Raw genomic sequence first — 13,201 nt, 5'->3', positions numbered from 1 at the left:
AGCCTCATGTGGGAAGAAACAAAGAAACAGGGTGATGGGGAGGTGAGGGGGAGGTGGTAAGTTAGGAAGGAGTGAGTGTGAGGGAGGATCAGGGTATATAGGAGGAGTGAAAAAAGGGGCAGAGAGTGTGAGGGTTCCCTAAAGGTGGAGGGATTTGGTGTTCATGCTGTTGAGTTGTAGACTGGCTCCTCTTAGAAACATAGAAACATAGAAATTAGGTGCAGGAGTAGGCCATTCGGCCCTTCGAGCCTGCACCGCCATTCAATATGATCGGCTGATCATCCAACTCAGTATCCCGTACCTGCCTTCTCTCCATACCCCCTAATCCCCTTAGCCACAAGGGCCATATCTAACTCCCTCTTAAATATAGCATAACTAAATATAGAATTACTTCTAGGTCCCTCTTGATAGCGTTTTGCCTCTCCATGGCAGTGGAGGGGGTCGGGGACAGGCAGAACTGTGTGACAATGAGACAACACCTGGAGTATGATGTGTACATCTTCTCACAAAACTCTAGGAACGATGAGATTAAACTAGAGAGGATGCAGAATAGATCCACAAGGATGTTGCCGAGACGGGGTAGCTTGAATTCTCCAAATCTTCAAAATTATAAGGAGTGAATGGAAAGTCTGGAACTTTATTTTCCATGTGGAAAAGGAGTCTAAAGAGTGACCTTTTAGAAATTTATAAAATACCTTTTTTGAAGTTTGTGAGGGACATAGATAAAAATGGCTTTTTCCTGGATAGCGGACTAAAGCTAGAAGGCATAAATTTAAGGTGAAAGATGTAAAAGGGACTTGGGGTGTCGTTTTTTCCCCAAAAAGGGTGGTGGCTACACGGAATGAGCTGCCAGAGGAGGTGTTAGGTGTGGCGATATCATTCCAACGTTTAAAAAGCATTCAGGTTGGAACATGGAAAGGAAAGCTTTAGAGGGATTTGGGACACTCCCAGGCAAACAGCACTGGCGCAGGTTGGCATGGTGGTCGGCAAGGGTTGAAAGGCCTGTTTCCATGCTGAATCACTTCATGAATCTATACCAATGATCCATCCACTCCTTGGGCTTTCTTGGGCTTGAGTATTGAGCTTTCAGGTGAACTTGACGTATAACATCATCCCCATTTCCAAAGGGCATTTAGAATGAGCAGGAAAATAGTGAAGCCGGCATTCTTCAAGGACGAGGGAATGAGAGCATTAATTTACTTAACCGCAATGGCTGATTTATAAAGCTGTGGTAATAAAATGTTGCCTTGAGAATAGCAATATGTTAAATTATTGTGAGCATGGTTCAGTGAAGTGGTGCATATTGACCCTTTATGATTCATTTGCTTTCTGTAATATCACTTCTGTAATCCCATTTCAATGCGTATTAGCTGTCATTGCAGACTCTAATCTTGTACAATGATTGTTCCCATCACCGAGTGGCTGGCACTTCTGAACTGTACTGGTGTAAACCCCGAGCCTTTCATTCAAATGATATATTTTTTTAATCTACAAACTTCTGGCTGAATCAAGTGCGTTTGGGTTGGAATCTTTCTCAATTATACCTGGTAACTTAAGTAAAAATCTTATCATAAACGTGCTTTAAGCATTTCAAGCTGTGCAACAATTTACTGGAGATTTGCTGAAACACTGACATTTCATACATCTGCACTAAAATGACTTGAGTATTGTCATTACATGCTGAGACGTAAAGGCTTAAATGAGGTAGTGAGGTGACTATAAAGTGCTTCAGATGATTGAGTATAAACCATATTATTTATAATGGGAATAGGGTTAGATGTGGGGGCTGGCTTTCAGTTGGTTGGAAAGAAATATGTCTTGAAGGCGGCTGTCCAGTACCGAGCAGAATACTGTAATATTTAAGTAATCAATATATGAAATATAGCTGGAAAATGATTGTATATCGTTTGGACTGTGATGAAAAGTGTTTTTTCATCAATCCTGTGGAGTAGTTATCCGATCGAGTTTGAAGGGAACCTTGCCCTTGGATTGTGGATTATATTTCTTTACTGGCCTGGTTCATAACAACCTTCGAAAATGCATTAGAGGAAGAGATCTTTCAGTCACGTGGGGATGACAGTTCATTAAATGTCTAATTATATTTCCCTTCCCTTCCCATATAAAGCTCCTTGTGAGATACTTAACCAGTTTCCTTTATAGAATAGCCTCAGCGTATGTGGTTGCTTGGGAAGAAACATTCTATGTTCTCCCAACCCTCCGTGTGAAAAGAAATGTGCTAACTTCCCCATCAATCTTCTCCCGATCATCCTCATTCTCCATCCATTTCTTGTGGATTTATCACTCACTGATAAACAATCCTTCACAGTTTGCACTTTCAAAACTGTAATAATTTTGAAAACCTGATGGATCTTCCCCTCAAATTTATTTTGTTTTCAGTGAGAAAAAAACCCAAATGATAGATTCAGCTGGAAACCCATCTTGCTTGTGTTGCTCTGGACAGACTGAATAATTTGATTTGAACGGAATTCCGAGGTCAGCAATGTCAGTCTTATAACAACTTTGATGCAGACTGCCAATCATAGGAAATAGGTGCAGGAGGAGGCCATTTGGCTCTTCAAGCCTACACCGCCATTCATTGTGATCATGGCTGATCCTGAGAGATGTTGTTATTAAGTAACAGCCTGCATCTCCCTCCCTCTCACTTTCTTGTTGAATATACCATATTTTATAGACGCGGACTCCTATGTATCGGCGGGACCAAGCGCAGGCTCGGCGATCGTTTCACTGAACACCCTCCGCTCAGTCAAACCTACCCAATCTCCCGGTTCCTAAACACTTGAACTTCCCCTCCCATTCCCACACTGACCTTTCAGTCCTGGGCCTCCTCCATTGTCAGAGTGAGCCCCAGCACAATGTGGAGGAACAGCACCTTATATTTCGCTTGTCAGCTTACACCCCAGCGGTATGAATATTGACTTCTCTAACTTCAAGTAACCCTAGCTTTCACTCTCTCTCCATCCCTCCCCTTCCAGTTCCATGACCAGTCTGACTCTCCCCCTGATTATATTTTATCTCTGTTTACTTTGTTGTCCACTTCTCCTTGCTAACAATGATCTATTCTACATTTTCTTTGATCGCCATCTCTTTTGATCTCGTTTTTACACCTTACCCTTCCATATCTCTGCGTCTCCTCTCCCCTGACTCCCTCTCCATCTGAAGAAGGGTCACGACCCAAAACGTCACCCATTCCTTCCCTCCAGAAATGCTGCCTGTCCTGTCCAGCATTTTGTGTCTATCTTTGGTGTACACCAGCATCTGCAGTTCCTTCCTACTCATGTTACCTTTTCATCCCAGCCTTATCTTAAAAACAGTACATTGATGAAATTGAAATAATTAACCAATTTCAATGACTGCACATGTACAAAATCTGAAACAAACATGGAAAATAATGGAGATGCTAGCAGAATTTTTTATTTAGTTTTCTGACTGAAATAAAGATAATTAGATAATTTTGGAAGATACAGGGTCGAACCGCAAGAGTTCTGCCATAATTGTAACACCTGCTTTCAAAGTGCTTTTTCTCTTTCGTGTTTTACCAGTTCCCATCAGCATTTAATTCATTAATCTGCAAAATTTAGAGATCTTTTTCTTGATTTTCAGACTTCTGGGAATATCTAGGCTAATTCTACACTCCATCTGCAGATTATGCAATTATCTTGGTAAATAATATCCTGAGATATGGTAATAATATAGTTTTCATGAAAGTTTTTTTAGTTTATAGTTTTGGAGATACAATGCTGAAACAAACCCTTTGGCTCACCGAGACCGCACCGACCTGCAATCCCCGCACATTACCACTGTCCTACATACACCAGGGATAATTTACCCGTGCACCAAGCCAATTAACCCGCAAACCCACACGTCTTTGGAGTGTGGGAGGAAACCGAAGAACACAGAGGAAATCCATGTGTTCACTGGGAGATCGTAAAAAACTACGTACAGACAGCACCCGTAGTCAGGATGGAACCCGGGTCTCCGGCGCTGTAAGGCAGCAACTCTACCGCTGCGCCATCATGCATGTTTCTTTATGTTGAAAGTTTTGCGTCTATTTCTACAATTAATATGATTTTGTGGATTGTTCATGCTTCATGTAAAAAATCTAACGAAAAGTAGTTCTCTGAATTTTGTGAGATTACTAACTCAAGGGACAAAATCAATTCCATTCTGTTTTAAATCGACCACATGCGTGAATTGTGATCTGGGCTGAATAAATGTTCGATTTTGTTACAGCATGTAGTTTGCCTGCTACAGTGGCCAAAACTTTTTTTTCTTCATCACATTGTACAGAAGGAAACAACACAAAGGCATCCAGTGAATGGACAGGATAACTACAGGAGTTTACCAAGAGACGCAGGCCACTGGTCAAATCAATTTCAACGAGACAATGCCCGCTCATCTTTAAGTGCCACCCATCCTATGGTAGACAAGTGGCTGGAACGGCAGGAGCAGGTAATTAGACAAAATGTATTCTGTACAGACGTAAACATATTGATCAAAAAAGCAAATGTCTGCAAATGGCTGGAAATCTTAAACCAAAATAGAAGCATTTGACAAATATAGTCATCAAGCTGTCGAGGGTAGACACAAAATACTGGCGTAACTCAGAGGGACAGGCAGCATCTTTGGAGAGAAGGAAAGGGTGATGTTTTGGGTCGAGACCCTTCTTCAGACCAGAGGGTCTTTGGCCTAACTTACCCAAGCCAACCAGGTCGCCATTCTAAGCTTGTCACACCTTCCGGTGGCTGGTCCATATCCCTCTAAACCTTTTCTGCCCATGAACCTGTCCAAAGGTTTTTTAAATGTTATAATTGTACCTTGCCCATTAACACTTCCCCTGGCAGCTCATTCCATGCACATTCCACCCTCTGTGTGGAAAAAGTTGCCCCTATGGTCTCTTTTAAATCTTTCCCCTCTTACTTTAAGCCAACGCCCTCCAGTCTTAGATTCTGAACCATGGAGAAAAAAACAGTGTGAACATTCATGTCACCGTATGCATCTCATGATTTTATAAACCTCCCCCCCCTCAGCCTCCTACACTCCATGGCAAAAGGACCCAGCTTGTCCTGCCTCTCCTTTGAATTCAAACCCTCCAGACCTGGTAATATCCTCGTGAACCCTTTTGCACCCTTTCCAGTCCAACAGCAGGGTGATCAGAACTGTGCACAGTCCCTCAAGTGTGGCATTAGACAACAGACAATAGGTGCACGAGTAGGCCATTCCGCCCCTCGAGCCCGCATCGCACCTTGTGCAGCTGTAAATGACGTCGCAGGTTCTGTACTCCATATCCTGGCTGGTGAAATCAAGTTTGCCACACACCATCCTCACCACTGCATCCACAGTCGCCAACTTCATGCAACTGTGTACCTGCACCACTCTCTGCTCTACCTTACTCCCCAAGGCTCTCTCATTCACTGTGTAATTCTTGGCCTGGTTTGTCCTAAAATAAGATATATCACAGTGCATTTATGTGATTTAAACTCCATCTGCCATTCCTCAGCCCATTGGGCCCAGTTGATCAAGATACTGTTGTAATGATAAATAACCACTTTCATTGACCAACATGCCACCAATTCTATTGTTGTGTGCAAACTTACTCACCCTGCCACCTATTTTCACATACAAATCATTAATATAGTTGAAGAATTTTCTGCTGTGACATATCCTTGACCCTTGCAACAGCAAGGCAACTTATCATCCTTGTGTCTCTTTTGACTGAATCTCCTAACTGTCCCTCTAACTACCAAGTCTCCTGTCTCTGTAGCTCCCTCCACATTCCCTGCCATGCATCACAACCTGGCATGGTGCCACAGACCTGGCTGCTGCTGTTGCTTCCCCTCCAACATGATCCCAAAACAATATACTATTGCAGCGAGTTGCGGACGCAGCCCAGACCATCACACAAACCAACCTCCCTACTATTGAAGGTAGACAAAATAGCTGGAGAAACTCAGCGGGTGAGGCAGCATCTATCGACTCCATTTATACCTCACGCTGCCTCAGCAAGGTCAGCAGCATAATCAAGGGCAGGTCGCACCCTGGCCACTCACTCTTCTCTCCTCTCCCATCAGCCAAATGGTATAGAAGTGTGAAAACGCACACCTCCAGATTCAGAGACAGTTTCTTCCCAGCTGTTATCAGGCAACTGAACCATCCTATCACAACCAGAGAGCAGTGCTGAACTACTACCTACCTCTTTGCTGACCCCAGGACTATCCTTGATCGGACATTGCTGGCTTTATCTTGCGCTAAATGTTAATCCCTTATCATGTATCTATACACTGTAAATGGCTCGATTTTAATCATGTATTGTCTCTCTGCTGACTGGATAGCACGCAACAAAAGCTTTTGACGTTCGGTACACATGGCAATAAACTAAACTGAAACAGAAACCATTCATGAGGGGAATTGTCACAGGGGCAGCCTGCACACTCTGCTGTCCCTCTCTGTCTTTCCTAGTGGTCACTCAATTACCTGTCACCTGCATCCTAGTCGAGACCACCTCACCGAAACACTTATCTATGAAGTAAACCTTTCGCTGTAGATCTTCAATCGATGTTGAATTATTATTGTTTGCACTTAAATAGATTCACTCCAGAGGGTTCAGCTTGCATAAGTGCCTGTGGGAGGGACACTTATCTATTCACTGTAAATGGCTCAATTGTAATCTTGTGTAGTCTCTCTGCTGACTGGGTAGCACGCAACAAAAGCTTTTCACATGACGACGATAAACTAAACTGTAAACAGTAAAGGTGGTATCTACAGATTCCATAGTTTCTTCATTGAGCAGAAATTCTAGGGGTAACTTCAGCTTTGTTTAAAAACAAAATCCAGCTTTGGTTGACAACATCCTTCCATTAGACTGGTGTGAGGAAGTGCTCATTGTGTGATGTAACTTTACAGCTTATTCAGAAAGAACCTGATTGTTAAAGTCCATCCTGTCCTGAGCACATTGCTAAAATAATGCAAAAGTATACCCATTGTTATAGAGGAAGCGGCATGATTAAGGTCTGGGTTTCTGCAGAACTCGTTGCATATGGACAGCTACTTTAATTTACTACTCTTATATTGTAACAATGAAAGGTAGTGGCAAATGTGGCATTGAGAGTGCACACCTCAAAAAATATATATCATTATGACACTCATAAGGCATTTAAGAAACTCATAAGGCACTGCAAGGAACATAAAATGTCAAAAATGCAATTGACACATCAATAAGGAATGAATTTGTTCTGTCACACAGATTTTCAAACTTTATAAAGTGTGAAAACAGCTCATAAAGTGTCAACTTTAGAAAGCTGTGTTAAAAGGACTTTGCCCGTCATGGGAACACATACTTATGGGACAAAGTCAGGTATGTTCAGGTTGGATAGCCCTGTTGCAGTTCCAGCTGGTTTGCTTGGACTCGCTGACAAAGACAGCGTGGAGAAGTTACGCATTTAAATGTTTAACTGGTGAAGTTCATAAGGTCATAAGTGACAGGAGTAGAATTAAGCCATTCGGCCCATCAAGACTACTACGCCATTCAACCATGGCTAATCCTCCTTTCCTTCCTAACCCCATTCTCATGCCTTCTCCCCATAACCTCTGACACCTGTACTAATCAAGAATCTATCTCTGTCTGCCTTAAAAATATCCACTGACTTGGCCTCCACAGCCTACTGTGGCAAAGAATTATACTCACTCTTGGCAAAGAAAAACATTTATAAAATGAAAGGGTTCTGTAACATTTGGGCACGGTGGCACAGCGGTAGAGTTGCTGCTTTAGAGCACTTGCAGCGCTGGAGACCTGGGTTTGATCCCGACTATAGGTGCTATATGTATAGAGTTTGTACGTTCTCCCCATGACTGCGTGGGTTTTCTCCAAGATCATCAGTTTCCTCCCACACTCCAAAGACGTACAGGTTTGTAGGTTTTGGCTTGGTATTAATTCTGAGGCTATGACCTCTAGTCCTAGACTCTCCCACTAGTGGAAACATCCTCTCCACATCCACTCTATCCAAGCCTTTCACTATTCTGTATGTTTAAATGAGATCCCCTCCTCATTCCTCTAAACTCCAGCGAGTGCAGGCCAGTGCCGACAAACGCTCAACATAGGTTAACCTACTCATTGGTGGCAATAGTCGGAAGTCTGTGCGCAGCTGAGCTCTGTTCATAATGTTTGGTGCTGACCAGCTATCAGAGCTGATGGTTCCTTGTGAATGAATAACAGTTTAGTGTGGATCGTGTCCTTGTCATCTTTAATAATGCATGAAAACTGCAGAGTCTAATGGCTTCAGTCTCACCCGCTCTCACTTCACTTCCTTATACAAATATTTTACTTGAAAGATGCATATTTTCACTTAATCAAACATCAAATATTGTTGACTTGACTTTTTGTAAATGCTCAGAGAAATATATAGTGACTATTCTATTATTTGTACCAGGAATGTAATGGTAATTCCATGGCAGATCTCAGGCAGGGGAGCTGGAATTCAGTGAACGGTTCAACCCACACCACATTTTAATGTTACGAAGCCAATGCGCGCAATCATTCATAGCCAAATCCAGTGATTTGTAGGAAATCTCACTCTCAGATTTGTGTTACAGGGCTGTTTCTATTACATGCATATTTTCTTGAATAGTACGGGTGTCAGGGGTTGTGGGGTGAAGGCAGGAGAATGGGGTTAGGAGGGGGAAGATAGATCAGCCATGATTGAATGGCGGAGTAGACTTGATGGGCCAAATGGCCCAATTCTACTCCAGTCGCTTATGATCTTATTTACCAACATCTCAACTTTTAATTGCAGTCCCTCTGGTTATGCCTGAGCTAAATTCCCATTTCGGCCACTTCCGTCAGCATTTCAAACTTGATAGTCCACAGGGTGAATCACGGTGCGTTCTTCAATTCCTCTCTGTTGTTTCTTTGGCAGTGTCCTGAGTTCAGAAATGAATATTGTTTAATCAAAATAATCTCGTGGCCATCTCAGCAGCGGAATTGTTTCCTTACATGCATTATGTTGGTTGATGCCGTATTTAATTAAAGTTTATTCTATTAATTATCAATGACCTACTATTGTGTGGAAGAAGAATGTAATAGTCATAGAGTGATACAACATGGAAACAGTCCCTTGGGCTGAACTTTTCCACACCGGCCAATATTGTCCCAGCTACACTAGTCCCACCTGCTTGCGTTTGGTCCATATCCCTCCAAACATGTCCGATCCATATACCTGTCTAACACCTTATTCACCCAGAGAGAGGTTAAAACCATGAATCTTCAAGATTTATTTATTCACTGGGTATCTCTAATTACTCCTGAACTGAAGAATCAGTTAAGAATCAATCACTTTGGTGTCAGATATATGGCAAATCAGGAAGAGAATACCAGAAGATTGACACAGAAAGCTGGAGTAACTCGCGGGTCTGGTAGCATCTCTGGAGAGAAGGAATAGGGGACGTTTCGGGTCGAGACCCTCCTTCAGACAGAGTCAGGGGGAAAGGGAAACAAGAGATATCGTTTAGAGATATAGAACAAATGAATGAAAGATATTCAAAAAAGTAACAATATTAAAGGAAACAGGCTATTGTTAGCTGTGGGCTGGGTGAAAACGAGTTACAGACAATGAGACTCAACAAGACGACTTTGAAGCTCGTACGACTTGGGTGGGGGAGGGATGGAGAGAGAGGGAATGCAAGGGTTACTTGATGTAGGAGAAATCAATATTCAAACCGCGAGGTTGTAAGCTGCCCAAGCAAAATATAAATACCAGATCTCCTTGCATGAAAGAAATTTGTGTATCAGACGATCCGGTACCATTAAACCTTCAATTATTCAGACCAGCAAATTTTAGATTGCAGATTTATTTAATTACCTAAAACATTTAAATTTCACAGCTAATAAAATGAGACTCAAACATTTGTGTCTGGGTCAGTAATCCATCTTCTTCCGGAATTGGTGTTGGATTATCATTATCATACGTACCGAGAAGTCGTGAATAAGCTTGTTTGCTTGCTATCCAGTCAAATACAATACATGTCTAATCAAGCCATGCACAAGTACAGTAGGGATGGAAAGAGAAACAAATCCAGAGTGCAGAATAGAATGTTATCGCAAACAACTACAGAAAAAGTGCAGCCCCTTTGCTTAATAGATTACTGTTCAGTGGTCTGGAAAAAAGTTGTTCCTGATTGTGGTGGGTGGTTCCAAGCTTTTGTATCTTTCGTCTGATGGGACAGGAGCAAAGTGGGGATGAAAATGATCCTTTGAAGAGAGGGAATGACCGGGTTGTATAGGAACAGCATCTCATATTTCGCTTGGGCAGCTTACAGCCCAGTGGTATATCAATATAGATTTCTCCCACTACAGTTAGTCCCGGCATTCCCTCTCTCTCTATCCCTCCCCCACCCAACTCGCACTGGCTTCTCGTTTTCACCTAACAAACAGTTAACAGTGGCCTGTTTCCTTTATCACCATTACGTTTGTGCATATCTTTAATTCATTTGTTCTTTATCTCTCCACATCATCGTCTATATCTCCCGTTTCCCTTATCCCTAACCAGTCTGAAGAAGGGTCTGGAACCGAAATGTCACCCATTCCTTCTCTCCAGAGATGCTGCCTGTCCTGCTGAGTTACTCCAGCTTTTTGTGTCTATCTTCGGGTTGTAAATGATCCTTGGTTATGACGGTTGATTTCCCGAAGTGGCAATAATAGTTGATGGGGGCCTGAGGCCAGTTTGTGTGAAGGACTGGGCTCTGTTCACATATCTCTGCAGTTGTTCGCAGTGATGGTGCAGAGCTATTGCCAAACCAAGTTGCGATGCATCTCGTTGGAATGTTTTGTACAGGAGCAGCTGAAGAAATTGATCAGAGTTTTGGAGACATGCTGCATTTCCGTCGTTTCTGAGGAAGTTGAGATGTTGGTGTGCTTTATTGGCAGCAGCTTCAATATCTTTGGTCCAGGAACAAATTGATAGTGATATTTATGTCTAAGAATCGAAGCCTAGGAGCTTTCTACTGCAGCACCTTTACTGACTGAGGTGTGTAAACCAATCTCATTTCTTGAAGTCAGTAAGTTGCTCCTTCATCTTGCTGACATTGAGGGAAAGGTTGTCCTCTTGACACCATAAGCTCTCTATCTCCTTCCTGTACTCCATCTTGATTTTGTTTTAGATCTGACCCACTGTCATCTGCAAAGTGTTGTTTAGTTTAGTGATACAGCGCGAAAACAGGTTCTTCGGCCCACCGAATCCGTGCCGATCAGTCATCCCCGCACACCAACATAGAAACATAGAAACATAGAAAATAGGTGCAGGAGTAGGCCATTCGGCCCTTCGAGCCTGCACTGCCATTCAATATGATCATGGCTGATCATCCAACTCAGTATCCCGTACCTGCCTTCTCTCCATACCCCCTCTGATCCCCTTAGCCACAAGGGCCACATCTAACTCCCTCTTAAATATAGCCAATGAACTGGCCTCAACTACCCTCTGTGGCAGAGAGTTCCAGAGATTCACCACTCTCTGTGTGAAAAAAAGTTCTACTCATCTCGGTTTTAAAGGATTTCCCCCTTATCCTTAAGCTGTGACCCCTTGTCCTGGACTTCCCCAACATCGGGAGCAATCTTCCTGCATCCAGCCTGTCCAACCCCTTAAGAATTTTGTAAATTTCTATAAGATCCCCCCTCAATCTCCTAAATTCTAGAGAGTATAACCCAAGTCTATCCAGTCTTTCTTCATAAGACAGTCCTGACATCCCAGGAATCAGTCTGGTGAAACTTCTCTGCACTCCCTCTATGGCAATAATGTCCTTCCTCAGATTTGGAGACCAAAACTGTACGCAATACTCCAGGTGTGGGCTCACCAAGACTCTGTACAACATTATCTTACACACACTACGGCCAATTTTACCAAGCCAAACAGCCTACAACAACCTGTACATCTTTGGAGTGTTGGAGGCAACCGGAGCACCCGGTGACAACCCAGGCGGTCACAGGGAGAACGTACAAACTCCGTACAGAGAGCACAAATGGTCAGTATCGTACCCGGGTCACTAGATAAGGTAGCAACTCTCCCGCTGGGCCATCGCGCCACAAATAAGTCTATTGTTGATGCTATTTTCCCTTTACTGCCACCTTGGCCATGTTGGTTTCCTTCAATTTGTTCCTTCTGAGGCCCCTGTATCTCATCTGCAGCTTATTTATTCCATTTTTGGAAGCAAATTTGCTTACGTATTTGCCATGTTAAACTCCCCTCCCTGTAAATAATTCCACAAGCTGGTTTAACGATGTGCACTTTGCAAAACTTTCATAAGTCTGGTGGGTTAAAAATGTTTAACTGTCATATGTACTGCCAATAGAACAATGGCATTCTTACTTGTAGCAGCTTTAAAGGCGCATAAATGCCATACACATTGATAATATGCAATGATTTAAAAAATGCAATATATTAATAACCATAATGCAAGGTAGCCATAATAGTGCAAGTCCATAGTGCAACCAAAAGACACAGTTCATTGTTGCTGAGGTTCCTGTTGCATTGTTTTCAATCTCCAGATATTTGCTGGGAAGAAGCTGCCCTTGGTTTTTAGGCTCCTCTACCTAATTCCTGATGGTCGGAGTGAAATGGGAGCAGGGTCAGGGTGTTCTCTGAGTTTGATAATAAGTTTCGAGGGGGTTGCTGGTGTTGGAGTTGTAGTTGATGTACACCAGCCTGGCGCGCATATTTTTATTGTCCAAATGATCCAGTGCAGAATGGAGAGTGAGTGAGATTGCATGCCCTGTTCATCGATTGGGTCTATTTTGGTGGGTCCCGGTCTTTACGAAGGGCGTAGTTGATAAGTGTCATAACCGACCTCTCGAGGCACTTCATCACCGTGAATGATTTTGCCACCGGTCGGTAATCTTTGAGACATGTCACCTTAGTCTTCTTGGAGAATGGTATTATGGATATCCTTTAAAAGCAGATAGGGATCTCAGACCTTAGTTGATGGGTTGAGGATGTCCACAAAAACATCATTCAGTTGGTGCTGGCATATTTTAAGAACGCAGTCAGGTCCACCGATGCGGCCAGACCCTCTCCGAAGGTTCATCCTCATGAAGAACATTTTTATGAAGCTTCGCCTTTTGTTCTTCACAAGCACATCTAGCTTCTGACTTTTTGTCTGATGAAGGGCCTCAACCTGAAATGTCACCTATTCCTTTTCT

At 42.9% G+C, this 13,201-nt stretch overlaps 1 protein-coding gene across 4 annotated transcripts in view; it reads left to right on the top strand.

Moving 5' to 3' along the window:
• The window catches only part of LOC129715327 (partitioning defective 3 homolog), a 954,144-nt gene that overhangs the window by 443,537 nt on the left and 497,406 nt on the right, over positions 1-13,201 (top strand). For all 4 annotated transcript variants that reach the window (XM_055665210.1, XM_055665202.1, XM_055665217.1 and 1 more), the window contains exon 5: positions 4,309-4,470. In XM_055665210.1, the coding sequence (XP_055521185.1) occupies positions 4,309-4,470 (162 nt within the window). The remainder of the gene's footprint in view (positions 1-4,308; positions 4,471-13,201) is intronic.

The sequence above is a fragment of the Leucoraja erinacea genome, chromosome 2 (genome assembly GCF_028641065.1).
Source record: "Leucoraja erinacea ecotype New England chromosome 2, Leri_hhj_1, whole genome shotgun sequence".
NCBI classification, from domain to species: domain Eukaryota; kingdom Metazoa; phylum Chordata; class Chondrichthyes; order Rajiformes; family Rajidae; genus Leucoraja; species Leucoraja erinaceus.
This window is presented reverse-complemented; position numbering and strand designations above follow the sequence as displayed.